The 26,427-nt window shown below is 40.9% G+C and overlaps 4 protein-coding genes and 1 pseudogene across 7 annotated transcripts in view; 4 read left to right on the forward strand and 1 right to left on the reverse strand.

Moving 5' to 3' along the window:
• LOC103509231 overlaps positions 1–3,700 on the forward strand; it is a 48,486-nt gene extending 44,786 nt beyond the window's left edge. Inside the window, exons 4-8 of the mRNA XM_008473829.3 lie at positions 1,023–1,247; positions 1,622–1,999; positions 2,474–2,693; positions 2,934–3,265; positions 3,569–3,700. Of these exons, the coding sequence (XP_008472051.1) occupies positions 1,023–1,247; positions 1,622–1,999; positions 2,474–2,693; positions 2,934–3,265; positions 3,569–3,700 (1,287 nt within the window). The remainder of the gene's footprint in view (positions 1–1,022; positions 1,248–1,621; positions 2,000–2,473; positions 2,694–2,933; positions 3,266–3,568) is intronic.
• Positions 3,701–4,822: 1,122 nt separating this feature from the next.
• LOC103509227 (adrenodoxin-like protein, mitochondrial) lies at positions 4,823–6,700 on the forward strand. 4 transcript variants are annotated; one of them, XM_026823628.1, is made up of 3 exons: positions 4,823–5,369; positions 5,489–5,625; positions 6,267–6,700. In XM_026823628.1, the coding sequence occupies exons 1-2, from the start codon at positions 4,991–4,993 to the stop codon at positions 5,590–5,592; spliced, it is 483 nt and encodes a 160-aa protein (XP_026679429.1). In that variant the 5' UTR covers positions 4,823–4,990; the 3' UTR covers positions 5,593–5,625; positions 6,267–6,700. The 4 variants fall into 4 exon arrangements, with proteins under 4 accessions (XP_026679429.1, XP_026679430.1, XP_026679428.1 ...); XM_026823629.1 differs by having other exon boundaries at positions 6,376–6,700; XM_026823627.1 differs by having other exon boundaries at positions 4,824–5,369; positions 6,237–6,700.
• A 1,228-nt stretch (positions 6,701–7,928) lies between these two features.
• LOC103509232 (calpain-7-like) lies at positions 7,929–10,372 on the forward strand. Its single transcript, XM_026823624.1, has 5 exons — positions 7,929–8,129; positions 8,426–8,576; positions 8,928–9,087; positions 9,521–9,653; positions 10,149–10,372. The coding sequence occupies exons 2-5, from the start codon at positions 8,554–8,556 to the stop codon at positions 10,370–10,372; spliced, it is 540 nt and encodes a 179-aa protein (XP_026679425.1). The 5' UTR covers positions 7,929–8,129; positions 8,426–8,553.
• Positions 10,373–11,393: 1,021 nt separating this feature from the next.
• Positions 11,394–26,411, forward strand: LOC103509234 (annotated as a pseudogene).
• On the reverse strand, positions 15,637–17,133 carry LOC103509228 (E3 ubiquitin-protein ligase DCST1). The gene is made up of 3 exons (XM_026823626.1): positions 16,487–17,133; positions 16,128–16,217; positions 15,637–15,799 (listed from the first exon to the last, which is right to left on the reverse strand). Exon 1 carries the CDS (start codon positions 17,097–17,099, stop codon positions 16,494–16,496), a length of 606 nt encoding a protein of 201 aa, XP_026679427.1. The 5' UTR covers positions 17,100–17,133; the 3' UTR covers positions 15,637–15,799; positions 16,128–16,217; positions 16,487–16,493.
• Positions 26,412–26,427: the final 16 nt, after the last annotated feature.

A 26,427-nucleotide genomic window follows, 5' to 3' on the forward strand; every position in this document is an offset into this window, starting at 1 on the left:
AACGACCCACACGATGTGATTTCTTAAATCAACGCTCTCCGCCTATCCATTCAAACCGTAGTTGGCTTATATCCGTGTCTACGTCTACGGCGTAGTTCCCTTGGCAGGAGGCACTCGTAACAAAAAGACTAAAACCGGTTTTTATACGCTCTAAACCGAGAACATTTTCAAACAGATAAAAAAGATCTAACTAGTTCTCCAGAGACTTCAGCTGGGGGTCTTGAACATAATTATATTCAAATGGTATTCAAAGAACATTCTCGAATCTTGCACCCAAGCCAGATTCTAATAAAAAACGTCTTATACGTAGGATAGAAAATTATCTACGTTCTTTTCAGCTCAAACGTGGGAACACAGACTTTGTGTCCATATAATAGATAGAATTTCTCGTTCATAAGAGCTAATTTTCTCACACGAACTTCCAGAATTTACCGGATTTCACCCCATTTTGAAAGAGTTCTCAGCTAATTTACTGCTGAAGGTGCCCCATTTGCAAAACCTATAAGCCCACATTTATTGAGAGTTTAGAAAGCAAATAGAAAGTTCCCGATTACCTCTTGAATTCAAATCGGTACTAGATTTTTGGCAGTCCTTCAGTCAAAGTACGCGTTTAGGTAGTTTGGGATTTCATTAATGTGCTCAAGATTTTCACGATGTTGATCTGATACTGGGGAATCTTTGATTACCTATTCCATTTCAATATGAAATTCAGTGGGTAGGTGAACGTAATACCTTCTTGGGTATTTAGTAATATTCTTCAAAACAATTTCAATTCCTAGAAAACCTCTCCTGAGAGTTCCTAATCTTATCCATTTCTTCTCTACTAAACTATCATTGCCTAACACACAATACACAAAACCAATAATTCTAAAAACATTAGGTATTCTATTCTGAAAAAACCTGGAACAAATTCAATAGATAGGTTTCAAATTCTGAAAGATACCCCCGCCCCTGTTAGCTCTCCCCTTCAAACCTCCCCATACCATCTCGTCTACAACCATCTGCTTTCTATTTTCCTACAGGAGTTTTCCGGTGAAAGCAGCGAAGATTCTGGCTATGAATTGGAAGATCTAGAGCCGGAGTTAGAAGAAACTTCCATCGTTGTGAATGGAGGAGACTTGAAGGATTTCCCGGCCCAATATTACATTCCCGCCATCCGGAAGCATGAATTCCCGGTCGTCGGCATTTATGTCGACCCGAGAATCGTCTGCGGATTCCGCTACAAGGTCCGCCCGATTCAAGATGAGGTAAGACATCATTATTGCCATTTGAAGCCAACTTGGTTAGATACCTAACATAATAATATATGTGCAAATAATACGTAGGTATATTTAAGTACCTACCTTGTAGTACACTGGTCAAATGACTTGTGTAAATGTCCCTTAAAGTCTTAAACACAAGGAGCTTAAAAATTGGTGGTTGGTGGCATTTCATAGCGTTTACATCCATCAGGAGAACCATTCTCTTGGAATCCATAGTATGTTAATATTCAAGTACCTTGTAGTACAAGGAGCTTAAAAATTGGTGGTTGGTGGCATTTCATAGCGTTTACATCCATCAGGAGAACCATTCTCTTGGAATCCATAGTATGTTTATCAACTGTTTCTTTTTTGCTTCCCAGGAGTTCCAGAAGGAGAAGTTGTTGTTCAACGGACGCGCCTTGGAGTTGCAAAGCATCGGCCGTGGCTACTCTCGCCGTCTGACCTTCCAGCCGGACGAGGGCACCATCAACGACAATCCCAACTACTTCTGGGCAGACTCTCGGCCCAACGGGTTTGCCTTCGAAATCTCCGTCATTTCCTCCGGAGATATGTTCATGATTCAGGACGCCAACCATATGATCATTGGCACTCTCCAGGTGGTCCAAATCCAGAATCCTCAGGAAGAGATCACCCATCAGGTCTTGGACGACGGAGAAGTTGAGAAGACCATCCGCGTGCGCACTTTCTGCAAAGTCGAATACTTCCAGGACAACAACGTTGGACACGCTCTGGTGCCAGTAAGTACCTAGATCCCACTCTTCTTGCGATAGTTATAGGGGTTATTCTAAAGCCCGCCACTCACGATGAGTTTCATCGCATGCAAATGCGATTACCACGGGGCGGATTTTATCCTGAAGGGATAATGTTCGTTCTCGGAACGGCTAGCTTTCTCCTATCCTGTCTTCCTCCTCTCTTCGATTTCGGAAGGATATGACCTTAGCAGTTACAGTTCCCTCTATCAAACCTCTTCAAAATCCTACTCTTCTTACGATAGTAATAGGGGTTACTCACGATGAGTTTCATCGCATGCGGATGCGATTACCACGGGGCGGATTTTATCCTGAAGGGATAATGTTCGTTCTCGGAACGGCTGGCTTTCTCCTATCCTGTCTTCCTCCTCTCTTCGATTTCGGAAGGATATGACCTTAGCAGTTACAGTTCCCTCTATCAAACCTCTTCAAATAATAATAATAACTCTTGTTCTGTTCCAGGTGAGCGGTGTAGCCATTGTGTCGCGTCCCCGAGGGAAGAGCGCCACAGTACTCCGAGTGACCAACGCCTCCATTGGTTACCCGGCCAGACGAGGCTACACTTTGGTGCCAGGCGTGGACAACAAGTACCGGACTGTCACCGTGTCTGGGGCAGCTATTGGAGACGCACCCACCACGTACACCGTCACTGGGCTCGAGCCTTTCGAGATGCCGGTCATTGGTGAGTAAAAGTCAGACTCATCTTCCAAACAGGCTTTTTTGAGAGGTTTGAAAAGGCTGTATTTCCTAAGATGACTAGAAAAAGTCACATGATAAAATACAGCTTAGTGTTCTTTCGTTGACAAGGGAGCATCACACTAGTGCCCAAAAGGTAGCCTATTTAAAAATTAACTTAACCCTTGCTTGTACCCCAGGTACGTACGTGAACTTTAAAATTAATTTTACCCTTTCTTGTTCTCAGGCACGTACGTGGACCCCCGCATCGTACCCGGTTTTGAATACAGGGTGTGCCCTGCGGGCAATCGCAGACGTCATTTGTTCAACGGCGACGCCCTCCGCTTGGTCAGCATCGGAATGGGTTACGCCAAACGACTCACGTTTGCCCCCTCCCCCAACTGCCTGAACAATAACTCCAACTACTTCTGGTCGGACTCGTATCCGGACGGTCTTGGGTTCGAGCCCCGGGCGTTGCACGTGGGCATGAAGTTCAACATTTACGCAGGAGATCAAAGACTGGGCTACGCCAACGTGTACCGCGCCGACGTCAGCCAAATGGAAGAGAAACAAGAACTGGTGAGTCCGAGGCGTTTTATTTTAATAATTATTAATATAAAGTAGGTAGTTAGCTCTTTTAGGATTTCCCACATTCAACTGTACATATCTACACATGTCCGCCTAAGTACCTAATAAATCAGTTGAGGAGTAGGAGTTTACAATAGGTACCTATTGCAAGCAATACATTGGAGACACAGAACAGATATTAAACCAGTGAACCTGTGTGGGCTGGTTTTCTTTTTATCGTAATTTCTGAATCACCGCCTATTCTAAAGCAGAAAAGCTCAACTAATGCCTGGCTCTTTCTCTCCCCCATTTCAGATCGAGAATCTAGACGGTATTCCAGGGACCAGTATTGTGAAGCACATCCATGTGGATGTCATCTGCAACTGGCTTTCACATTCGGGAACTTTCTATTTGCTTTCTAAACTCTCAATAAATGTGGGCTTATAGGTTTTGCAAATGGGGCACCTTCAGCAGTAAATTAGCCGAGAACTCTTTTAAAATGGAGTACCTAAAACCCGGTAAATTCTGAAAGTTCCGTGCGAGAAAATTATGTAGCTCTTATATACGAGAAACTCTAACTTTTATGTACCTAGTCTGCGTTCCCACGTTTGAGCTGAAAGAACGTAGATAATTTTTATCCTACGTATAAGACGTTTTTAGAATCTGGCTTGGGTGGAAGATTCGAGAATGTTCTTTGAATACCATTTGAATATTTATGTTCACAAGACCCCCAGCTGAAGTCTCTGGAGAACTAGTTAGATCTTTTTTATCTGTTTGAAAATGTTCTCGGTTTAGAACGTATAAAAACCGGTTTTAGTCTTTTTGTTACGAGTGCCTCCTGCCAAGGGAACTACGCCGTAGACGTAGACACGGATATAAGCCAACAGTTACGTAACTTATCTAGCTAGGTACCTATCTACCTACTCATAACTCCGTTCCGTGTGAGGAACCGTTGCTAGCCTAGTTAGCTTGATTGGTAGCGCGTCTGCTTTGGTGCTTTGTAAGCACTAGGCGCTAGGCCGCGGGTTCGATTCCCGTCCAAGGCAGATTTTATCCTGAACGGATTATGCTCGTTCTTGGAATGTTACGTAACTTACCTATCTAGCTATCTACCTACTCATAACTCCGTTCCGTGTGAGGAACCGTTGCTAGCCTAGTTAGCTTGGTTGGATGGTTGGTAGCGCGTCTGCTTTGTAAGCACTAGGCGCTAGGCCGCGGGTTCGATTCCCGTCCAAGGCAGATTTTATCCTGAACGGATTATGCTCGTTCTTGGAACGGATTTTGAGACGATAAGACCTTAGCAGTTATCAAACCTCCTAAAAAAAAACTACCTATCTAGATCTATAAGTTGTAGGAAAGCCGCAGAGTCGCCGTATAATTTTGATTACTTAGGTACCTACTACAAAAAAGATGGTACACAGCGAAAATCTCACTTGCGTCGGACCAAATAGAATCCGTCATCGTGTGAAGTAAAATTTCATCTGGGCCGGGCCAAATGGGGCCAACTTATGCTGGACATCGTGTGAAACAGCCTTGGTGTAGAACTCGTGACAGCCGCGACTAGAGAAGTGTAGAATCTGTGAACTGATAATAAAATTGTAAACAAAATTTTCAAAAAAGAGGAAAAAGGAAAAGAAAAGTCTCTGCAGAAAGTTGTAGGTAAAATTTAATTTAACTTAATTATTATTACTAGTTTATGTAACCCAGAAAAGTGTTTTTCCGTGTCTAGTCCAAGTAATGTTTCTTCGGAATCTGTTATGTAAGCTGCCACCGGTTGTCCGTCCTAACAATGTCCACAGGATTCACACCAGTGTATGTACGAGGCATGGGGAGTACGAATGGCAAGACCCTAAGTCTGAAGATGAAATCGTAAACATTACCTTCATTGATAAGGACGGGAAGCGGAGGGAAATCAAAGGCAAAGTCGGTGACAATGTCCTCTACCTGGCACACCGATATGAAATCCCTATGGAGGGAGCATGTGAAGCTTCCCTCGCTTGCACAACGTGTCATGTGTATGTGAAACATGAATATCTCGATGCATTACCTCCCGCTGAAGAGAAGGAAGATGACCTGTTAGATTTAGCCCCATTCTTGAAAGATAACTCTAGACTAGGTTGCCAGAATGTCATGTGTATGTAAAACATGAATATCTTGATGCATTACCTCCCGCTGAAGAGAAGGAAGATGACCTGTTAGATTTAGCCCCATTCTTGAAAGATAACTCTAGACTAGGTTGCCAGATTATACTAACCAAAGAATTAGAAGGTATTGAAGTCACTCTACCGAAAGCAACTAGGAACTTTTATGTTGATGGACATACACCCAAACCTCACTGAATGGGATTTGGGTTAAGGCTATGTTATACTCAGGTGAGACCCTTGTTAAACCCCTGTGACTACAGGTTCATGTGAAAATGTATCTTGACCTCGAAGTAGATTGGGTTAGGAGAAACCCACTTAAGGTGGCGTTCCGATCCTAGCTGCCAGGTGTGCAACCGCTGCCTACTGCTTCCTATGTATTCTTATGAAGTACTTTCCAAACCAAGCTGCCGGGTTGCACTGTTCAGTCGCTCTGAGAGCAGTGTGGTCGTGCTGCCAGTGAGGTTCTCATGTGATTTAAAATACTATTTTTGTAATAATTTGTTCGACTGGAAGTTTGTAATGGAAGTCGCGTGACCCGGCAGCTAGGATCGGAACGTCACCTTTTATGGCACAACCAGGCAGCTCGGCAGTGCGACCCGGCAGCTAGGATCGGAACGCCACCTTTATGTTTGGTGATGCAATACCTCTCTAAGCATTTGAGTACTTACTGTCTTCAACTCTCATATTAATCCAATGCATTTTCAAAGTTTAAATAGATAAAAAAGTGGGTTTTGAATACCCATGTTGTATACTTAGCTGTACATACATAGGCGGTGTAGTCAATCATAAATAGCTAACTTTATTCTTTAAATAATTTAATATTTGTTTTCAGTGTCAAGAACAAATTTATTTTCATGTGACTGTGATAGATACTGTAACTTTTTAGTTTTTTAAATAAATGAATAAAAAATAAAACATTTTTTTTTTATATATATTGACTGACTTTCTTATTTAATTTGTGTTAACTCTACCAACAAGAAAATAAATATTGTTCACCCATTAATTGGATAAAAACATTTTTGTGGAAAGCATGAAATTCAAGAATACTTGAAATTGTGATTAAGAGATATCAAGCAGCTACTTGAAAATTTAACCATGGGTTTACCTGAAGAAGTTATCAATGCAGCCCAGATGGCTGTCAAATTTGATGAAGAAAATCAAGATGAGATTGCTGCCTACTATTATCAAGCAGCAGCAAGATTCCTGTTGGAAACAGCCAACTCTAGCTCAGATGAAAATGTTGCAGCTTGGAGACAGAAAGCTCAACAATATTTGAACAGAGCAGAAGTGTTGAAAGACAAAAGTAAGTTTCAGTGCTCAAAAAGTCCTTAGGTTATTTTGGAATAAATCAGCCCTGTTGCTCAAATTACCACAGAAGCTGTTGTAAATAATTGAGTAGATATTCCCCCTTCTTTTTTAATATATTCAATAGTTTTTATTTTGATCACAAGTCCTTGGAAGCATGGATGTGGTGGGGGCATACTTTAAGCAAGTACAAAAATACTCAACTATGACTACTTACTACAAAAGAAAGTAAAAAGATGGTACACAGCGAAAATCTCACTTGCGTCGGCCCAATAAAATATGTCATCGTTTGAAGTAAAATTTCATCTGGGCCGGGCCAAATGGGGCAAACTTAAGCTGGGCATCGTGTGAAACAGCCTTGGTGTAGAACTCGTGACAGCCGCGACTAGAGAAGTGTAGAATCTGTGAACTGATAATAAAATTGTAAACAAAATTTTCAAAAAAGAGGAAAAAGGATTAAAATTAAAAGGAAAAGAAAAGTCTCTGCAGAAAGTTGTAGGTAAAATTTAATTTAACTTAATTATTACTAGTTTATGTAACCCAGAAAAGTGTTTTTCCGTGTCTAGTCCAAGTAATGTTTCTTCGGAATCTGTTATGTAAGCTGCCACCGGTTGTCCGTCCTAACAATGTCCACAGGATTCACACCAGTGTATGTACAAGGCATGGGGAGTACGAATGGCAAGACCCCAAGTCTGAAGATGAAATCGTAAACATTACCTTCATTGATAAGGACGGGAAGCGAAGGGAAATCAAAGGCAAAGTCGGTGACAATGTCCTCTACCTGGCACACCGATATGAAATCCCTATGGAGGGAGCATGTGAAGCTTCCCTCGCTTGCACAACGTGTCATGTGTATGTGAAACATGAATATCTCGATGCATTACCTCCCGCTGAAGAGAAGGAAGATGACCTGTTAGATTTAGCCCCATTCTTGAAAGATAACTCTAGACTAGGTTGCCAGATTATACTAACCAAAGAATTAGAAGGTATTGAAGTCACTCTACCGAAAGCAACTAGGAACTTTTATGTTGATGGACATACACCCAAACCTCACTGAATGGGATTTGGGTTAAGGCTATGTTATACTCAGGTGAGACCCTTGTTAAACCCCTGTGACTACAGGTTCATGTGAAAATGTATCTTGACCTCGAAGTAGATTGGGTTAGGAGAAACCCACTTACTTTCTAATGTTGAATTAAATCAACCCAATTTACTTACTTAATTTTCTACATTCTGTTCTCAGAAAAAAGAAATCACAGATAGCAATATTCAACAGAAGTTGTCTAACCTCGCCAAGCAAGCTTTAGATCGGGCAGAAGAACTGAAAGGCATTTCTTCTAGCAAGAAAGGCCTGGATTCTGTCAGTGAAGATTCAAGTGGCTCTACATCTGGTCCTGTTCGGAGCAACACATTTCAAGTGTCCAGTTGTAAGTGAAATAGGAGTTTTCTTACAATCAGATCAGTGAAATAGGAGTTTACTTACAATACAGAAATATTTCACAAGTTCATGTGATCATAAAAGATTTATCTTATAATCAGACGTCGCACCAACGCAACGTTAGGTCGCGGGTACGATCCTCGTCCGGGGCGGATTATATCCAGAATAGATAATGTTCGTTCTCGGAACGGCTGGCGTTCTCACCGGTACACCTAACCCTTCTCACTACTCTGTACTTTTGGCTATCCATACCATCTTCATAATTTTTCCTTCTCTTCTTCTCAGCCAAACCCACGCTACACCGCGGTAGCAGTCAACATTTGAAAGTGTCAGGCCGGGACACCTACACTGAAGAGGAGAAAGCTGTTCTACTGACAACATCCAAGATTAACAACTTGAACTTTGTACCCTTCATGAATGTGGATCTGGCAGAGAAGTAAGTTGATACTTCAGAGATCCGGGTTCGAATACCGTTGTTGGCGGCAGTGAGTCTGCCCGTTGCTTAGAGAGAACTGTAACCATGGAGGTCTTCCCTAAATCCAATGTATCTTCCCTAAATCCAATAGAGAAAAAGGACGGGATGGGAGAAAGTCAGCCATTCCAAGACTGAATCTGTTAGTATAAAGTTCGCCCCGGGCTGGAATCGAACGCGCGACCTGGCGCTTACAAGGAAGGTCGTGCAACCTTCCAAGCTAACTGGCCAGGCTCAGTTTTTCTTTTCCTACAATAGTTCTCTCCCAAGTCTAAACTGTTCTTTATCATAAGTAATTTTCATTTCCTCTTCCAGATTTCAATACGCAGTTCCTTTCACGGATAAAGAAGGTCCTCTTATTTTGTCCCCCAAACAGAAGCGAGATTTTGTTGCCTGGGTCAGACCATCGGAATTTTGCAGTGAACCGAAAATGGTAGCAGGAGAATTCGTAGATTACTTCAGCATCAAACAAACGGTGAGTTACATATAATATTGTGTGAGAGAGGTCTCTTCGGTTTCGTCCCGAAATCGATGAGCGCAGGAAAACAGGATAGGAGAGAGCCAGCCGTTCCGAGAACGAACATTATACCATCAGGATAGAATCCGCTCCGGGCGGGACTCGAACCCGCGACTTAGCGCTTACAAGGCAGACCCGTTACCAACCAAGCTAACTAGGCTGGCAATACACTTTCTTAATTTTATTTATTTATTTATTTACATACATCAAACGGATTCTTACCCTTTACTAACTATGTTACAATGATTCCCTATCTAGACCTAGCAAACTTATACAACTACAACTACAAAAAAAAAAAAAAAAAAAAAAAAAATGAAAACACTTCTCAACTTCTCTTTTGGAAATGCTCATGCTGTCGAAATTAACTCTACAATTTTTCTTCATTTACCAGATTGTCTCGGACTGTTCGTTTGTTGCGTCGCTTGCTGTGAGTGCCTTGTATGAGAGAAGGTTCGGAAAGCGGCTGGTCACTTCTATAATCTATCCTAGGAATCGGAACAAGGAACCTGTCTATAACCCTTTCGGTAAAGAATTGAAGCGTTACTGATTGATCTGTCTTCGTACCACTATTTACTGTCCACTCGTGTGAGAAAGAAGAAGGAGAAAAAATTGGGACAAATAAAATTGATTCTGGAACTTTTTCCGCATCTATATTTTTATGGAGCCAACTAGGAACATAAAACATCCGGAAAAAGCTGTTAAGGTGTGTCCACACATAGTTGACCGGCCTTCGATCGAGGTCGACTGAACCGCCCACATTGCCTCGACAACAAAGATTCACATCGTCGATTGCCGGCCGACCGGTCGACTATGTTTAGACACACCTTTGGAGTAAAAGAATAGAAATTCAAACCACCCCGACTTTCTTTTCTCCCCTCTCAAGTAATTCAAGTATACTTGAAAACTGCTAGTCATGTTTAATTGGTGAACCTACCACTTAACCCACATATACCTAACCCAAATGAAATTTTTATAACATTCCTCGAGGATTATTTGAAAATTCACTGTACGAATTCCAGGCAAATACATGGTGAAGCTTCATCTGAACGGGATCACAAGAAAAGTGATCATTGACGACCAACTGCCCATGGCCAGGTTCAATCAACTCCTCTGTTCCTACTCTCAGAACAAGAATGAGCTCTGGGTGTCTATATTGGAGAAAGCGTACATGAAAGTCATGGGCGGATACGACTTTCCTGGATCCAATAGCGTAAGTAGAATTTTTACGATGGCGGCGATCTGAGTTTGAACTCGGTTCAAGTTTAACTCTTGGATTGAGCAATCTTATTGGCTGAAAAGTTTGAAATCAACCAATCGAATCGATTGATTCAAGAGTTCAATTCAATTCAGTTTTATTTTATTGTGATTGTTACAACATTATACACAATTTTAAAATTATCTATAAAGTGAACATAAGCCTCGCACCTAGCCTGGCATAAGGCGGAGTTTTACCACCGTGGATTGTCTCAGGATTGAGTTCAATCCGAGGTTGACCTGGGTATTAGGTACATATAGGGAAATCCTGGTTTCATCAATCCCAGCATAAATATAGACCCTTGAGAATGAAACACTGGGAAAAATAACGCACGGGATCACAAATATCGTTTCTCTATAATTACACTACGCTAAATTTTTTACTTGGCTTGGATTGGACCCGAACCACCAATCTTTAGTTCCGAAGACTGTCTATTCACCTCCGTCGTATTTTAGCGTTCTTTGTCGTAGACTGCCAATTGGAACTGAATGAGTATGATCTCACCTTTTATGGCACAACCAGGCAGCTCGGCAGTGCGACCCGGCAGCTAGGATCGGAACGCCACCTTTATGTTTGGTGATGCAATACCTCTCTAAGCATTTGAGTACTTACTGTCTTCAACTCTCATATTAATCCAATGCATTTTCAAAGTTTAAATAGATAAAAAAGTGGGTTTTGAATACCCATGTTGTATACTTAGCTGTACATACATAGGCGGTGTAGTCAATCATAAATAGCTAACTTTATTCTTTAAATAATTTAATATTTGTTTTCAGTGTCAAGAACAAATTTATTTTCATGTGACTGTGATAGATACTGTAACTTTTTAGTTTTTTAAATAAATGAATAAAAAATAAAACATTTTTTTTTTATATATATTGACTGACTTTCTTATTTAATTTGTGTTAACTCTACCAACAAGAAAATAAATATTGTTCACCCATTAATTGGATAAAAACATTTTTGTGGAAAGCATGAAATTCAAGAATACTTGAAATTGTGATTAAGAGATATCAAGCAGCTACTTGAAAATTTAACCATGGGTTTACCTGAAGAAGTTATCAATGCAGCCCAGATGGCTGTCAAATTTGATGAAGAAAATCAAGATGAGATTGCTGCCTACTATTATCAAGCAGCAGCAAGATTCCTGTTGGAAACAGCCAACTCTAGCTCAGATGAAAATGTTGCAGCTTGGAGACAGAAAGCTCAACAATATTTGAACAGAGCAGAAGTGTTGAAAGACAAAAGTAAGTTTCAGTGCTCAAAAAGTCCTTAGGTTATTTTGGAATAAATCAGCCCTGTTGCTTAAATTACCACAGAAGCTGTTGTAAATAATTGAGTAGATATTCCCCCTTCTTTTTTAGTGGGTCAACAACATCATTGAGCCCTATAGGGCTCAATGATGTTGTTGACCTATTCAATATATTCAATAGTTTTTATTTTGATCACAAGTCCTTGGAAGCATGGATGTGGTGGGGGCATACTTTAAGCAAGTACAAAAATACTCATATATTCAATAGTTTTTATTTTGATCACAAGTCCTTGGAAGCATGGATGTGGTGGGGGCATACTTTAAGCAAGTACAAAAATACTCAACCTGATTTCTTTTTTGTTGTCATATTTTCAGAAAGAAATGAACCCAAGAATGAACAGGTGAAGAGCAGAGATGAATTGCTGTCAGAGAAATGTCATTTTCTTCTCAGTCAGGCATTGGATGCTGATGAAGCAGGACTCAAAGATACTGCAGTTCAACTCTACATGCAATCCATAGAGATGAGTCTAAATACTGTATGTTGATTGTTAGGTATCCCTAGTGGTAATTGCCTGTTTGTAGGCATAGTACAGTGGCAACTTGTAATTAAAAAAATATTAATTTCCCATGTTCTTTAGATGTTAAACATGTTTGCCAATTTGCCAATCAAAATCGGACTAATCTTTCGACAGTTATCGCGACATTGCGTAAATCAGAGGGAAAGAAATTTCGCAGTTTTGGTGGATGTGACAGTTTTCCCTTTTGTTTCACCAATTACACCCGGGACCACAAGCTAAGTTCAAGTTTATACCTGGTGTATGTTGTGCCGCAGTGGATAAAGAGGTGATTTCCATATATATTATTTCAACCTCCATTATTTCAGCTCTCTATTATATCAACCCCAAAATCAGTTCAAAATAGGGTATTTATTAACCATTTTGTTCTTTTGTACATCTAAATTTTGCCCCCTTTTTCATTGTTTTCTACGGAATTTCAATTATTTCAACTTTCGAATATTTCAACCACCCTCGGTCCCAATTGGTTGAAATAATCGAGCTTCTACTGTATCTAAAACAAAATCAACAAAGTTCTTCTTCTCTGTGAACTGAGCCATGAGTTCACTAGATGTGTCAAATGTGTTACGGATACCTTTGGGTACTTTAAGAAACTTAGCCACCTTGTACTGCATGCGAACATCTTTGAACTCATCTCTCATTTGATTCTTAGTGTCATTCAGGGATAGGAAGCCTTGTCCATACCCTGGAGGTATATGTTTGCCTGGCTGACAAGTATCACCAAACGTGGAGGCAAAGTTGCACACGAATGTCAACTTCATCGGCCAGCATAGCGCCCAGTTAACAGACCAGTGGAGTTTATCCATACACGACGCATACAACTTGGCGAATGTATCTCTACATTTCATACCTGCCCGGGTGATCATACCCTCACACCTGTACTCTAACTTGTGTGTATACTTGAGCTCTACTTGATCTGCTGTCTCCTGTGATGTCATATCCTGTGGACTCGAGTCAGGTTTCTGTTGTCTAAGTCTTTCCAATTCATCCAGGTAATCGTTTGGTTCCTTCAGATATTTAGTCCCATGCCATCTTTATGATTTTTCCTTCTCATCTCCTCAGCCAAACCCACGCTACACCGCGGTAGCAGTCAACATTTGAAAGTGTCAGGCCGGGACACCTACACTGAAGAGGAGAAAGCTGTTCTACTGACAACGTCCAAGATTAACAACTTGAACTTTGTACCCTTTATGAATGTGGATCTGGCGGAAAAGTAAGTTGATACCTACTTCAGAGATCCGGGTTCGAATACCGTTGTTGGCGGCAGTGAGTCTGCCCGTTGCTTAGAGAGAACTGTAACCATGGAGGTCTTCCCTAAATCCAATGTATCTTCCCTAAATCCAATAGAGAAAAAGGACGGGATGGGAGAAAGTCAGCCATTCCAAGACTGAATCTGTTAGTATAAAGTTCGCCCCGGGCTGGAATCGAACGCGCGACCTGGCGCTTACAAGGAAGGTCGTGCAACCTTCCAAGCTAACTGGCCAGGCTCAGTTTTTCTTTTCCTACAATAGTTCTCTCCCAAGTCTAAACTGTTCTTTATCATAAGTAATTTTCATTTCCTCTTCCAGATTTCAATACGCAGTTCCTTTCACGGATAAAGAAGGTCCTCTTATTTTGTCCCCCAAACAGAAGCGAGATTTTGTTGCCTGGGTCAGACCATCGGAATTTTGCAGTGAACCGAAAATGGTAGCAGGAGAATTCGTAGATTACTTCAGCATCAAACAAACGGTGAGTTACATATAATATTGTGTGAGAGAGGTCTCTTCGGTTTCATCCCGAAATCGATGAGCGCAGGAAAACAGAATAGGAGAGAGCCAGCCGTTCCGAGAACGAACATTATACCATCAGGATAGAATCCGCTCCGGGCGGGACTCGAACCCGCGACTTAGCGCTTACAAGGCAGACCCGTTACCAACCAAGCTAACTAGGCTGGCAATACACTTTCTTAATTTTATTTATTTATTTATTTACATACATCAAACGGATTCTTACCCTTTACTAACTATGTTACAATGATTCCCTATCTAGACCTAGCAAACTTATACAACTACAACTACAAAAAAAAAAAAAAAAAAAAAAAAAAAAAAAAAAAAAAACCCCCCCCCCCCCAAACCCACCCCCCCACAAAACCAAAAAAAACAGGTGAACAAAAAAAAAAAAATTGAAAACACTTCTCAACTTCTCTTTTGGAAATGCTCATGCTGTCGAAATTAACTCTACAATTTTTCTTCATTTACCAGATTGTCTCCGACTGCTCGTTTGTTGCGTCGCTTGCTGTGAGTGCCTTGTATGAGAGGAGGTTCGGAAAGCGGCTGGTCACTTCTATAATCTATCCTAGAAATCGGAACAAGGAACCTGTCTATAACCCTTTCGGTAAAGAATTGAAACGTTACTGATTGATCTGTCTTCGTACCACTATTTACTGTCCACTCGTGTGAGAAAGAAGAAGGAGAAAAAATTGGGACAGATAAAATTGATTCTGGAACTTTTTCCGCATCTATATTTTTATGGAGCCAGCTAGGAACATAAAACATCCAGAAAAAGCTGTTAAGGTGTGTCCACACATAGTCGACCCATTGATCGATGTCGACTGAACCGCCCACACTGCCTCAAAAACATTGGATTCACCTCGTCGATCGACGGCCGGCCGGTCGACTATGTTTAGACACACCTTTAGAGTAAAAGAATAGAAATTAGAAATTTAAACTACCCCGATTTTTTTTTTTTTTTTTTTTTTTTTTTTTTTTCACACTCGAGCACCTATACATACTTGGAAATTTTGTTTAATGTTTCTTTAGTGAACCTACCACCTAACCCATATAATACAAATTCGGTAAAATTCCTTGAGAATCATATGAAAATTTGTTGTACGAATCGCAGGCAAATACATGGTGAAGCTTCATCTGAACGGAATTACAAGGAAGGTCATCATAGATGATCAACTGCCCATGGCCAGGTTCAATCAACTCCTCTGTTCCTACTCTCAGAATAAGAATGAGCTCTGGGTGTCGATTTTGGAGAAAGCGTACATGAAAGTCATGGGCGGATACGACTTTCCTGGATCCAATAGCGTAAGTAGAATTTTTACGATGGCGGCTGGGACTACGATCTGAGTTTGAACTCGGTTCAAGTTTAACTCTCGGATTGAGCAATCTTATTGGCTGAAAAGTTTGAAATCAACCAATAGAAACGATTGATCCAAGAGTTATCTATAAACTGAACAGTGAACATAAGCCTCGCACCTAGCCTGGCATAAGGCGGAGTTTTAACACCGTGGATTGTCTCAGGATTGAGTTCAATCCGAGTATTAGGGACATATAGGGAAATCCTGGTTTCATCAATCCCAGCATAAATATAGACCCTTGACAGTGAAACACTAGGAAATGATAACGCCTGGGTTCACAAATATCGTTTCTCGATAATTACACTACGCTAAATTTTTTACTTGGCTTGGATTGCACCCGAACCACCAACCTTTAGTTCCGAAGACTGTCTATTCACCTCCGTCGTATTTTAGCGTTCTTTGTCGTAGACTGCCAATTGGAACTGAATGAGTATGATCCAATATGTGGTGGCTGTACCCACGATCTGAAACAAACCCGAACATGTTTAGTAAACCAGTTCTTGATGGATCACTGAAGTTAGGCTACGTCGTGCGTGGTGTGTGTCTGGACGGGTGACATGAGATTGGGGAGATTTGGGCTAGACACCAGGGGAACCTAGTCTTTAAAAGCAAATCAAGTTGTGTAACTTGGAACACTGGGTGACACTTCAGTCTTATCCCGATAACCCGGTTTTATCCTATTTCGATTAAAGAATAAGCGATAGTTCAAATAGGACTTTTTTATGGCTTTGTTCAAAGTGGCAGAATTCTCCAAAATGAGCTCTTCCACCCAACCACTTCTTTATCTCTTACCGAGTAGATCAATCTGTAATCCAGAGGAAATAACCCGCACAGCATTAGTTCCATCTTGTGATAGCTTATCCGTTGTAGAAATATCTCCAGCTGTAACAATTTGGGAACGTACAAATAGGTTGAATAATAATAATTGTTTTCTAGAATGAGAGGAAGATGACTTTTATTTATTGTATGCCCACCTAAGAAAATAGGTCTAGGGTAGTTCTCTATGTATATCACGAATAAGGATAAGGGGAATAAAAAGATATGATTTCGCGCAGAGAACACACGAATTAGAAACGTATGTATGTATCTAATATCTATGCACGAGTATTTTAGTGGAAAATTCAACCACCAGTCAGTTTTTTGACCATTACCTTCTCATCACTCGGATTTATTCCACTCAAATCCATCATCACTCTGATCTTGCTCCTCCTGAGGCAAAGGATAACACAGATAACAGTTATGATCAATCATATCCCAGCACTCCTGACAAAACACATATGGACAGTCCGGACAAGCATGCTTAGGCCAATTCCTTTCCTCTGGCTCCTTGCATATGAGACACTTCCTCCTCGCCATGGGAAATATAACAAGCCAGCGGAAATATCTTGGGAATCTAAGTCGTAGAATGAGAAGTATGTTGCTGTCTTCACTCAGACGATTTTCTTTCACAAGACGGGATGCGCGCGCTTTTTTGAACTTGAAGAAGGCGCGTCTTTGTCGTAATGATTCATTGTAGAGGTAGAGGACACGACGCTTCTCATGCTTCCTGAAGAACAACGCGCAACACACCCGACGCATGCGTCTCAAGTAACCATTGAATATAACCATAAGGAACACACAGAGGAATGTGAAGTATATTTTGTAGATACTGGATGCTGGAATACTGGTCGGTTGTGGAAGACATAGCAAGTTGGAATGTTCCATCTTGATCCGTTTCCGTACGTTGAAACCTTTGATGACAGAACGCACCAGAGATGCGATCATGCCTGTCCCTTTCACCTTGAAGCTAAGATCATGATGCCCAACATATAGACCTTCACAAAGTTGCTGATTACCGAGTATTCAAGTACTTAACCGGTTATACAGGCCAGAAACGTCCATAAAGGAGTATTCAAGTAAGGAAACAATTTTTTAGGACTTGAGTATTTGGGGATTTTTGGGTTTCTTCCATTAAAAAACTGCTCTTTTTTTGTTTAATATAAGAAACCCACTTCTCCGAAGATGTTATCTCCAAATGACAACAAAAGCAACAATTGGTTTTGCGTGAGGAGTAAAACGAACGAAAGTTTAGTCCGTCGCGTCGTGGAATCGGTCTGTAACCAAATACAGTGGAATCTCCATATAACGAACCTCGATATAACGAAGAAAAGTCGATTCCCCTTCCCTTCAGAGGCAAAAACCTCAGTATAGCGAAGTAAAAAGAATAGATACAACGAAGTAATAATTTGGGGCACGAGCCCGAGAAAATTACCTCAGTATAACGAAATTGATCGAATTTTAACCTCAGTATAGCGAAGTGATCTTAAAATCGAGTAGAATTTTACCTCAGTACAATGAAGTTAGTCTGATTTGGACCTCAGTATAGCGAAGTAAATTGATATAACGAAATAGTTTCGATTTTCCCCTCGATATAACGAAAAATAGATATTACAAAAACCTCGATATAACGAAATTTTGGGCATTTTCCTTGGACTTCGTTATATCGAGGTTCCACTGTAAAAGTAAGTCAACTCCCCTCCATCTCATCTCCCTTCAAGATTAGCTATCGCTCATATCCCTCCTATAATATACCTCATTGCTCCATTCATTAAATTTGTCAAAAGTTGTTATCAATATTAAGTACATCCTCTATTTTACCTTGTACAGTTTCTCGTACATATTGGGCATGTAGAAGAGAAGCAGAAAGAGGAAGGGAATGTTGTCATCCAGTTTGTGAAAGAAGTACAAGTTGACAATGTGAACCAGGACGCAGTTGAGCCTGCCTTGTAAGCGTTAAGTCATGGGTTCAATTCCCGCCCAGGACGAACTCCATCCTAACAAAAAAGGTTCGTTCTCAGAAAGCTTGTTTTTCTCCTATCCTGTCCTCCTTCTCTCTTTGATTCAGAGACGATAAGACCTCCGTTGTTACAGTTCCCACAGTCAAACCTTTAAAAATAGTAAAAAATTAAAAATAAAAAAATAAGAGCTCATCCCTAATACCATAAAGGGAATTCAGCTAAAAAAAAGAAAAAAAAAGTCACAGGCTTCACTATTTTTTCTCGGTGTCAGATCTCCGGCGAATGGAAAGGACTCACGGCGGGCGGATGTCCCAATTCTGTGGCCTAACGAGTTACAGCCATTAGCCGGACAGCATTAGTTACCTCATGTACGTATAATTCACATGGATATTCAACTGCTCACTCATTATCTCATCGATCTTGATGAGCTTCAGCACAATGCTTCTCAACTTCTGGTTGAGACGAATGGACCTAAAATGACACACACCCAAGAGTAGGGCGCTGAATATCACCTGACCATGGGATAACAAGATGGGGATGAGCTTGAAAATGTAGGGCTTGCTGGAATTGACCTGCAAGAAGGATTGCCCTTAGATTAGATCAGTGTATTCGAGGAAAAACTAGTTACCACTGCTCCTGTGCCTTTAAAATTTCAACTAGAAGTCAGCTCCCATGGTGTAGTGGTCATTCCACTCGGAATTATTGAGCCAGTGCGATGTGAAGATAGCAAGGATACAATACAAGGTGAGAAACAGATACAGGTAGCTCTTATACAAGAAGTTAGCAAGTGAATCACTTTATACAGGAATGGTGTGCGGGGTTTAATACCGGCGGAACTTGTGTAATTCGTCATTAGGAGGAAAATAACAATAAGGCTGAAAGTAACAAAATCCTTGCATGCGGAAGACCCGGGTTTGATTCCCAGCGGGGTCAAAAATTTGTATCATATGTAAAATAAATGCACATAGCGACCGGTGCCAGCATGGTTAGGTATTGGTATTGGTAAACATTGGGTGCTGAATTATTGAGATATTTGGAAAATCCTACAATACTGCAGCGAGCACCAAAGTTCTGATATGATAACACAAAGAAAACATTTGTTTATTTATTCAATTAGAATTAGAAAATCAATCTGAAGTGTTCACCTGTTTCTTTACATCCATCTGTATCAAATAAAAGTAAATCATCCCGTATATCAGAACCGTGGACACTATAAACGGTATCACTTGAAATCTGTACGTATCCAAGTGAAACGGTACCACGGGAATTATTGAGATATTTGGAAAATCCTATAATACTGCAGCGAGCACCAAAGTTCTGATATAATGACACAAAGAAAACGACATTTATTTATTCAATTAGAATTAGAAAATCAATCTGAAGTGTTCACCTGTTTCTTCACATCCATCTGTATCAAATAGAAGTAAATCATCCCGTATATCAGAACCGTGGACACTATAAACGGTATCACTTGAAATCTGTACGTATCCAAGTGAAACGGTACCACGGCATACAACTTGTGAAGATACAAGATGGGACTGAGTGTTCTCTGAATGTTCTTGGCGTAGGTTTGCTTGAATAATGTGTCACCGCGATCTTTCTTGATTTTGACCCGGGTTGCCATTGTTTTGCAATAGGTTTGGTAAGTGAACTTGAGTAAATGGTTAACAATAGAAGTGAACTTTAGTAAAAAGTTAATTGACTGGAGGTAACTTATGGTGTGATGGCACTTCTAAGACTACTAAGTCTATTTGACAGCGGTCAGCATGAGGTTGCACGTATTCTCAGGTAAAGGGGCCAAATTTTCAAGGAGTAGCTTTGAAAATATTGAGGTATATTGAGGAGTGTGATGGCACTTCTAAGACTACTAAGTCTATTTACCAGCGGTCAGCATGAGGTTGCACGTATTCTCAGGTAAAGGGGCCAAATTTTCAAGGAGTAGCTTTGAAAATATTGAGGTATATTGAGGTGACAACTGAAAATTACGACGATTATCTGTTCACTATAAAAACACTAATGTATGCATTTGTTTGGGCTTTTGAGTGATGATTTAATGGAACGTGACTACAAAACTTTTGTGTGTTTTGTAGCGTTACATTCACAATTAGTGGAGCATGAATTTTTACAATTAGGAAGGACAATTTAACGCTTGAAGAAAAATTGTCTTTTTTTACCGTCCAAGTCCCTTCCTTGTTTTCCTAAACAACCTAATTTCGTTTCGAAATCGAAGAGAGGAGGAAGTTCCGAGAACGAACTTTATTTAGGATAAAGCCCACCCCGAACGGGAATGAAACCCACGGAACGTTTTTTTTTTTTTTTTTTTTTTTTTTAATGGGTTTTCCCCTTTTTTTTTTTTGGCCAAGGAATAAAAAAAACTGCTACGTTAGACGCATGTGGTCTGTGTCGTAGCATGTCCCATCCCATGTTCTTTTTTTCCTACTCCGATGACTTTCTGTTTCAGAACAACATAGACGCTTCACGCTCTCAACGGGCTGGATACCGGAGCGGCTCGCGCAATCCGACCTAACGACGCGAGGATTTTAACGCAGACTTCCGTGTTCGAGAATTTGTTTACCCGTCTGCACTCAAGGGCGATGTTTTGGTTACCGTGGTGCAAACGGGAGATTTGTCTCCGAATGAAGAAGAGAGAACGGTCTCGTGTCGACACCATGCGTATGCTGTGTGATTGATGTGAGGAAAGTCAATGCTAAAGTACGGCAGTACGGATTTACCGACTTTCTGTTAGGTTCGGCGGTACCTAGATAAAGTCCCCGGGGCCGATTTTGGATGATGTTCGTTCTCGAACGGGCTGGCTTTTCTCCTGTCTTGTCTTCCTTCTTCCTCTTCGATTTCCGAGACGAAAATACCTGTTCACTTTATAGTTCCATTCAAGGGCGGTATCCAGGGATTTTTTGGGGGGGGGGAAGATTTGCAAAGAGGGATGTACCGGATGCTCGGAGTCCCCACCTTAGTAAAGTTGAAGCCCGAGGGGGAGAACGGGTCCCCTCGTCCCCCTAAATATGGTCCTGGTTCCCTCTATTAAACCTCTTGGTAAAAAAAAATAATAAAAAAATAAAATAAAAAAAAAAAATGAAGAGTCTTCTGTCTCTTGGTCACAGGGTTTGCGTCTTCTGCAGCTGAAGAATCCCTGGTCAAACGTCCGATGGCGAGGCAACTATTCCGAACTAGACCGGCTTCATTGGACGCCCGAACTGAAGAGGGCGCTCAATTTCGACCCCAACAGCGCCTCCATGTTTGACAATGGGATCTTCTGGATTGATTACGAGAGCATATTGAGATTCTACGACGTTTTCTATATGAACTGGAATCCGGGATTGTTCAGTCATACATTCTGTGTACATCAGTAAGTAGGATGATTATTGCTTGGTAGCCTCCGAGTGGGTATCACACTAGGCTTGCACTCCGGAGGTTCCGGGTTCGATTCCCGGCGGGGTCGAATTTTTTTCAGCTCTGTGCTTGGAGTTCGGGGTGCACTCAGACCAGTGGTGGTATTACCAATGTAAATTGATGATACGAGTCGATGATATGATTTGACCTGCTCTGTTCTCATTTTTCAAATAAATTACCTCCAATTATTGTTTTATTACACGAGTCACAATGTCAAGGGTTTTCTTTGACGTCACCCTTTACACAGACCAGTATTTCCAGAGTTTAAGGATTAACTGAAAACTCTATGATGAGATGGGGCATATACTACGGATGTGGAAGTTGGTGGTTTGAATCCAAGTCAGTTCATACAATAGCGAGATGTGGGGGCACGGTATTTCAACGGGTTACTTTCTGGTGTTCTCGTGTTGACCCAGCACCTAAATGGGAAGTATTGTGTCTCTTCTCGCCCATCTGATGAGAGGCATACTACGGGATGGGCATGCTACGACACAGGCCACAAGCGTCTAATGTAGCAGTTGTTCCATTGCTACGAAATAAAAACGGCGGTGGAACACTCATCTTTTAAAAACTTCAAACTTCTTCAAAAAAACCCCGTCTCGAAGAATCTCTGAAGTTAAAGAGACGTGAACCCCCCTCAAAAAAATTAATTAAAAAAATCAGGTGGATAGACGTGAATTTTCATTATTGCAAATATTTCAACGAAACCGTTGAAATATTTGCAATCGAAAAACGAGTACAAATTTTGAGCAGAGAATTGACATTTGAGAAAAAAAATGGAAATTCAACTAACTGTGTTAAGACTGCAAAGCAGTTAAGCATAGTTGTATTCGATTATGTCACTTTTAAGCCAGTCATCATACGAAATTCCTCTTTGGACTATTTTGGACAATGGCCACCTAGCACACCCGCTGCCAGTCCAAAGAGAAATTTCGTATGATGACTGACTTAAAGTCACATAGGTAATTGAGTACAACTCATATTCACATGCTTGTCACAAAATAATGTTCCCCACTAAATACAGTGGATTCTGCTGACAAGGCATATCACACAGCTCGAGGATTTCAAGCAGAACAGAGAGTACATTACCGTGCTGGTCTACAAGAACGAGGGCAAACGAGTCTACTACCCTTGTAAGTAATTTAAATCACGGTTAGCCCATTAGTAAAGCTCTTGCCATGCAGAAGGTCCCGGGTTCGAATCCCACCATCGACAATGGGCACTCGTTTTTCGATTGCAAATATTTCAACAGGTTACTTTCTGGTATTCTCGTGTTGACCCAACCCCAAAATGGGAAGTATTGTGTCTTTTATCGAGGCCTACTACGGGATGTGCATGCTACTACGCAGAACACAGGTGATTGTGTCTAATGTAGCAGTTGTTTCATTGCTACGAAATAAAAACGGCTGTGAAATACTCATCTTTTTTTTCTTTTAACTTTGTTAATTAAACAAATTTAATAATATGCAATACAAACATTCTATTCTGTTCTATTACAGATGACCCGCCTCCCTATCTAGACGGTGTACGGATCAACAGTCCCCACTACCTATGCAAGATCATACTCAATGAGAACTCCTCTAGGAAATACACTCTGGTAGTATCTCAATACGAGAAGATGCATACCATATACTACACGCTGCGGGCGTATGCCACTTGTCCGTTTCGGCTGGAAAAAATTGAGAACCCCTACCAATTCAAAGAAGAAGTACGTATTGAAATCTGGTCTACTTACGATCTTATGTTTATGTTTACTTCCGAGAATGCTTGGAGAATGCGTCCGAGCAGTATATGTAAAGAAGAAGTATGTATTAAAACCTGGTCTGCCAGCCTAGTTAGATAGCGCGCCTGCCTTGTAAACGCTAGGTTCTATTCCCACCCGGAGTGCACTTCATCCTAAACAAATGAGGGGTCAAGAGGAAGAACGGACTAAGCCACACATACCTAATTTCGAAAAAAAAAAAAAAAAAAAAAAAAAACGAAGTTTAGTTAAGAACTAAGTTTTCTTTGGCCCAGATCCAGATCATGAGATAACAAGCCCATCCTTCCACAGGACTTACCAGTCACAGATGTTTGAATTACCAGCTCACCATTATCTCAAGCACTTGAATAGGTCTGAACTGTGAACTTATTTAAATTTGTGTAGTTTGAACTTTTTAGTGGTGAAATAAAGGAATTTTAAAAGAAAATCTGAATTTCCTTGCAGGAAATTTCTCTCAGGCTCAGGAAAAATGGAAATTTTCAAATTTCGTGTTTTCTTCTTGTTTACATGCAAGGATGTGTGGAAGCAGTGGATAGTTGTGTACTGAATGAGTTGATTGAAAGTGGAGCCAAGTGAGAGTTGAGTAGTTGAGTTCAGGTTGAGTTTTTTTTTTTACTACCTAGATAAGAGGTTTTAAAAACAAGATCGTTGTGCCCTTGAAGGCAGGGCCTTATTTAAGGGGAGGGGTGCGAGGGGGCCGCCCCCCGTTCTTCTCCTTTACTGTCAGTAAAGGAGAAGATTACTGTAGACTGTAGGCAAGACTCCAAAAATTTGGGGCATCCACAAAATCCTGGACATGGCCCTGTTTGAATTGAAGGTGTGGGTAAGTAATTACTTAGGTGTGAATGATTGCCTTCAAAGATCTGGAAAGAATAGAAGATTACCTAAAGACCAGAGCATGTGAGAATTACATAGAAGGAAGAAATATATTAATATTTCTTCCTTCTATGTATTTCTCACATGCTCTGGTCTTTAGGTAATCTTCTATTCTTTCAGGTCTTTAAAGACAATCATTCACACCTATTTAGGCAGGGAACAGCCCCAAAATGGGAAGTATTGTGTCTTTTATCGCCCATCTGATGAGAGGCATACTACGGGATGGGCATGCTACGACACAAACCACATGCGTCTACTGTAGCAGTTGGTTCATTGCTACGAAATGAAAACGGCGGTGAAACACTCATCTTTCTTTTCTTTAGGTATTTCTTTTTAACTTTGTTAATTAAACAAATAATACACAATACAAACATTCTATTCTATTCCATTACAGATGACCCACCCCCCTATCTGGACGGTGTACGGATCAACAGTCCCCACTACCTATGCAAGATCATACTCAATGAGAACTCCTCTAGGAAATACACTCTGGTAGTATCTCAATACGAGAAGATGCATACTATATACTACACGCTGCGGGCGTATGCCACTTGTCCGTTCCGATTGGAGAAGATTGAGAACCCCTACCAATTCAAAGAAGAAGTACGTATTGAAATCTGGTCTACTTACGATCTTATGTTTATGTTTACTTCCGAGAATGCTTGGAGAATGCGTCCGAGCAGTATATGTAAAGAAGAAGTATGTATTAAAACCTGGTCTGCCAGCCTAGTTAGATAGCGCGCCTGCCTTGTAAACGCTAGGTTCTATTCCCACCCGGAGTGCACTTCATCCTAAACAAAAAATGGGGGGTCAAAAGAAAAAACGGACAAAGCCACACATACCAAATTTCAAAAAAAAAAAAAAAAAAAAAAAATGGAGTCGAAGCTTAGGAGTGTCAGCCTAATTAGCTTGGATTGTAGCGCGCCTGCCTTGTAAGCGTTAAGTCATGGGTTCAATTCCCGCCCAGGACGAACTCCATCCTAACAAAAAAGGTCCGTTCTCAGAAAGCTTGTTTTTCCTCCTATCCTGTCCTCCTTCTCTCTTTGATTCAGAGACGATAAGACCTCCGTTGTTACAGTTCCCACAGTCAAACCTTTAAAAATAGTAAAAAATTAAAAATAAAAAAATAAGAGCTCATCCCTAATACCATAAAGGGAATTCAGCTAAAAAAAAGAAAAAAAAAGTCACAGGCTTCACTATTTTTTCTCGGTGTCAGATCTCCGGCGAATGGAAAGGACTCACGGCGGGCGGATGTCCCAATTATCCGGCCACCTATCCTAACAACCCCCGCTACCAAGTGACCCTAGACTCCCGTCAGAGTATGGACAATACCCTACTCGTATTTCTCAAGGGACCGAAGCAGTATTCCCTTGGCGTCAAGATAAGTTGTGTCAGGCTGGATGACGAAACTGCCACGGCTCCGTTCAAGACGAAAGACTCGGGAGCGTACAGGTGAGAAACTGGGAGGGTCCTGGGTTCGAATCCCCGAATCGATCTCTTTTTTTGTTCAAACCTGCCTTGGTAGCGTAGTGGTCAAGATGCTCGCGTGGTAAACTGGAGGGTATGAATCTCATTTATATGAGAGTTTTGAGGGACTTTCTCTCTCCTCATTTATTTGGGAATTTAGTTTGTCAAAAAACCTTAGCTTTTACAGTGACGTTAAACTCATGTCTAAGAAATCGAGTGACAAGAAACCAAGTTATTTCTAATAACTTTTTTTTTGCCAATACAGATCAGGATTTGTCGCGGTAGAAATGGATAATCTCCCCTCAGGTACGTACGAGATCATGCCATCCACATTTTCACCTCAACAGGAAGGCCCTTTCTTTCTGGAACTCAAAAGCTCCTGCAGTATCACCATCTCTCGAATTAGATAGCCTAAAGCTGTGAAAAGTGTGACACGGTCACCTGTACCAACCTTGAATTCTAAGGGGCATAGCCGAAAGGGCTGCTCTTTTGGACATCTAAAGCTCACAGCTTCAAATCCCATTTCGAACCCCCAGATCTTGTGGTCGTGGGTTCAATGCCAGCCGAGGCATAGAATTTTACCCACAGTATTGTTTGAGAATTTGACCTCAATAATTGTAGCAGCCTACTGCTGGGGTAAGGGATTCTTTAGACCTATTTGACCAGTATAAATAAGCAATACTACTTATAATTAATTTATTTAGCAAATCAAATTTGGCTTGAACGCTGTTTGGTATAATTTATGTATGTTACGTGGGAATCGAACCCATCTCTAGAATAGGCCAACCACATTTGTATCACT

Source organism: Diaphorina citri, unplaced genomic scaffold (assembly GCF_000475195.1).
Source record: "Diaphorina citri unplaced genomic scaffold, Diaci psyllid genome assembly version 1.1 scaffold476, whole genome shotgun sequence".
NCBI classification, from domain to species: Eukaryota; Metazoa; Arthropoda; class Insecta; order Hemiptera; family Psyllidae; genus Diaphorina; species Diaphorina citri.

Excerpts from the sequence above, each read along its gene's own strand:
- LOC103509232 (XM_026823624.1), top strand. The coding sequence starts at position 8,554 with ATGAATGTGGATCTGGCAGAGAA. Across the intron at positions 8,577-8,927 it reads AATGTGGATCTGGCAGAGAA|ATTTCAATACGCAGTTCCTT; the intron begins GTAAGTTGATAC and ends TTCCTCTTCCAG. Across the intron at positions 9,654-10,148 it reads ACCTGTCTATAACCCTTTCG|GCAAATACATGGTGAAGCTT; the intron begins GTAAAGAATTGA and ends TACGAATTCCAG.
- LOC103509227 (XM_026823628.1), top strand. The coding sequence starts at position 4,991 with ATGTTTCTTCGGAATCTGTTATGTAAGCTGCCACCGGTTGTCCGTCCT. Across the intron at positions 5,370-5,488 it reads GAAAGATAACTCTAGACTAG|GTTGCCAGATTATACTAACC; the intron begins GTTGCCAGAATG and ends ACTCTAGACTAG.
- LOC103509228 (XM_026823626.1), bottom strand. The coding sequence starts at position 17,099 with ATGATCGCATCTCTGGTGCGTTCTGTCATCAAAGGTTTCAACGTACGG.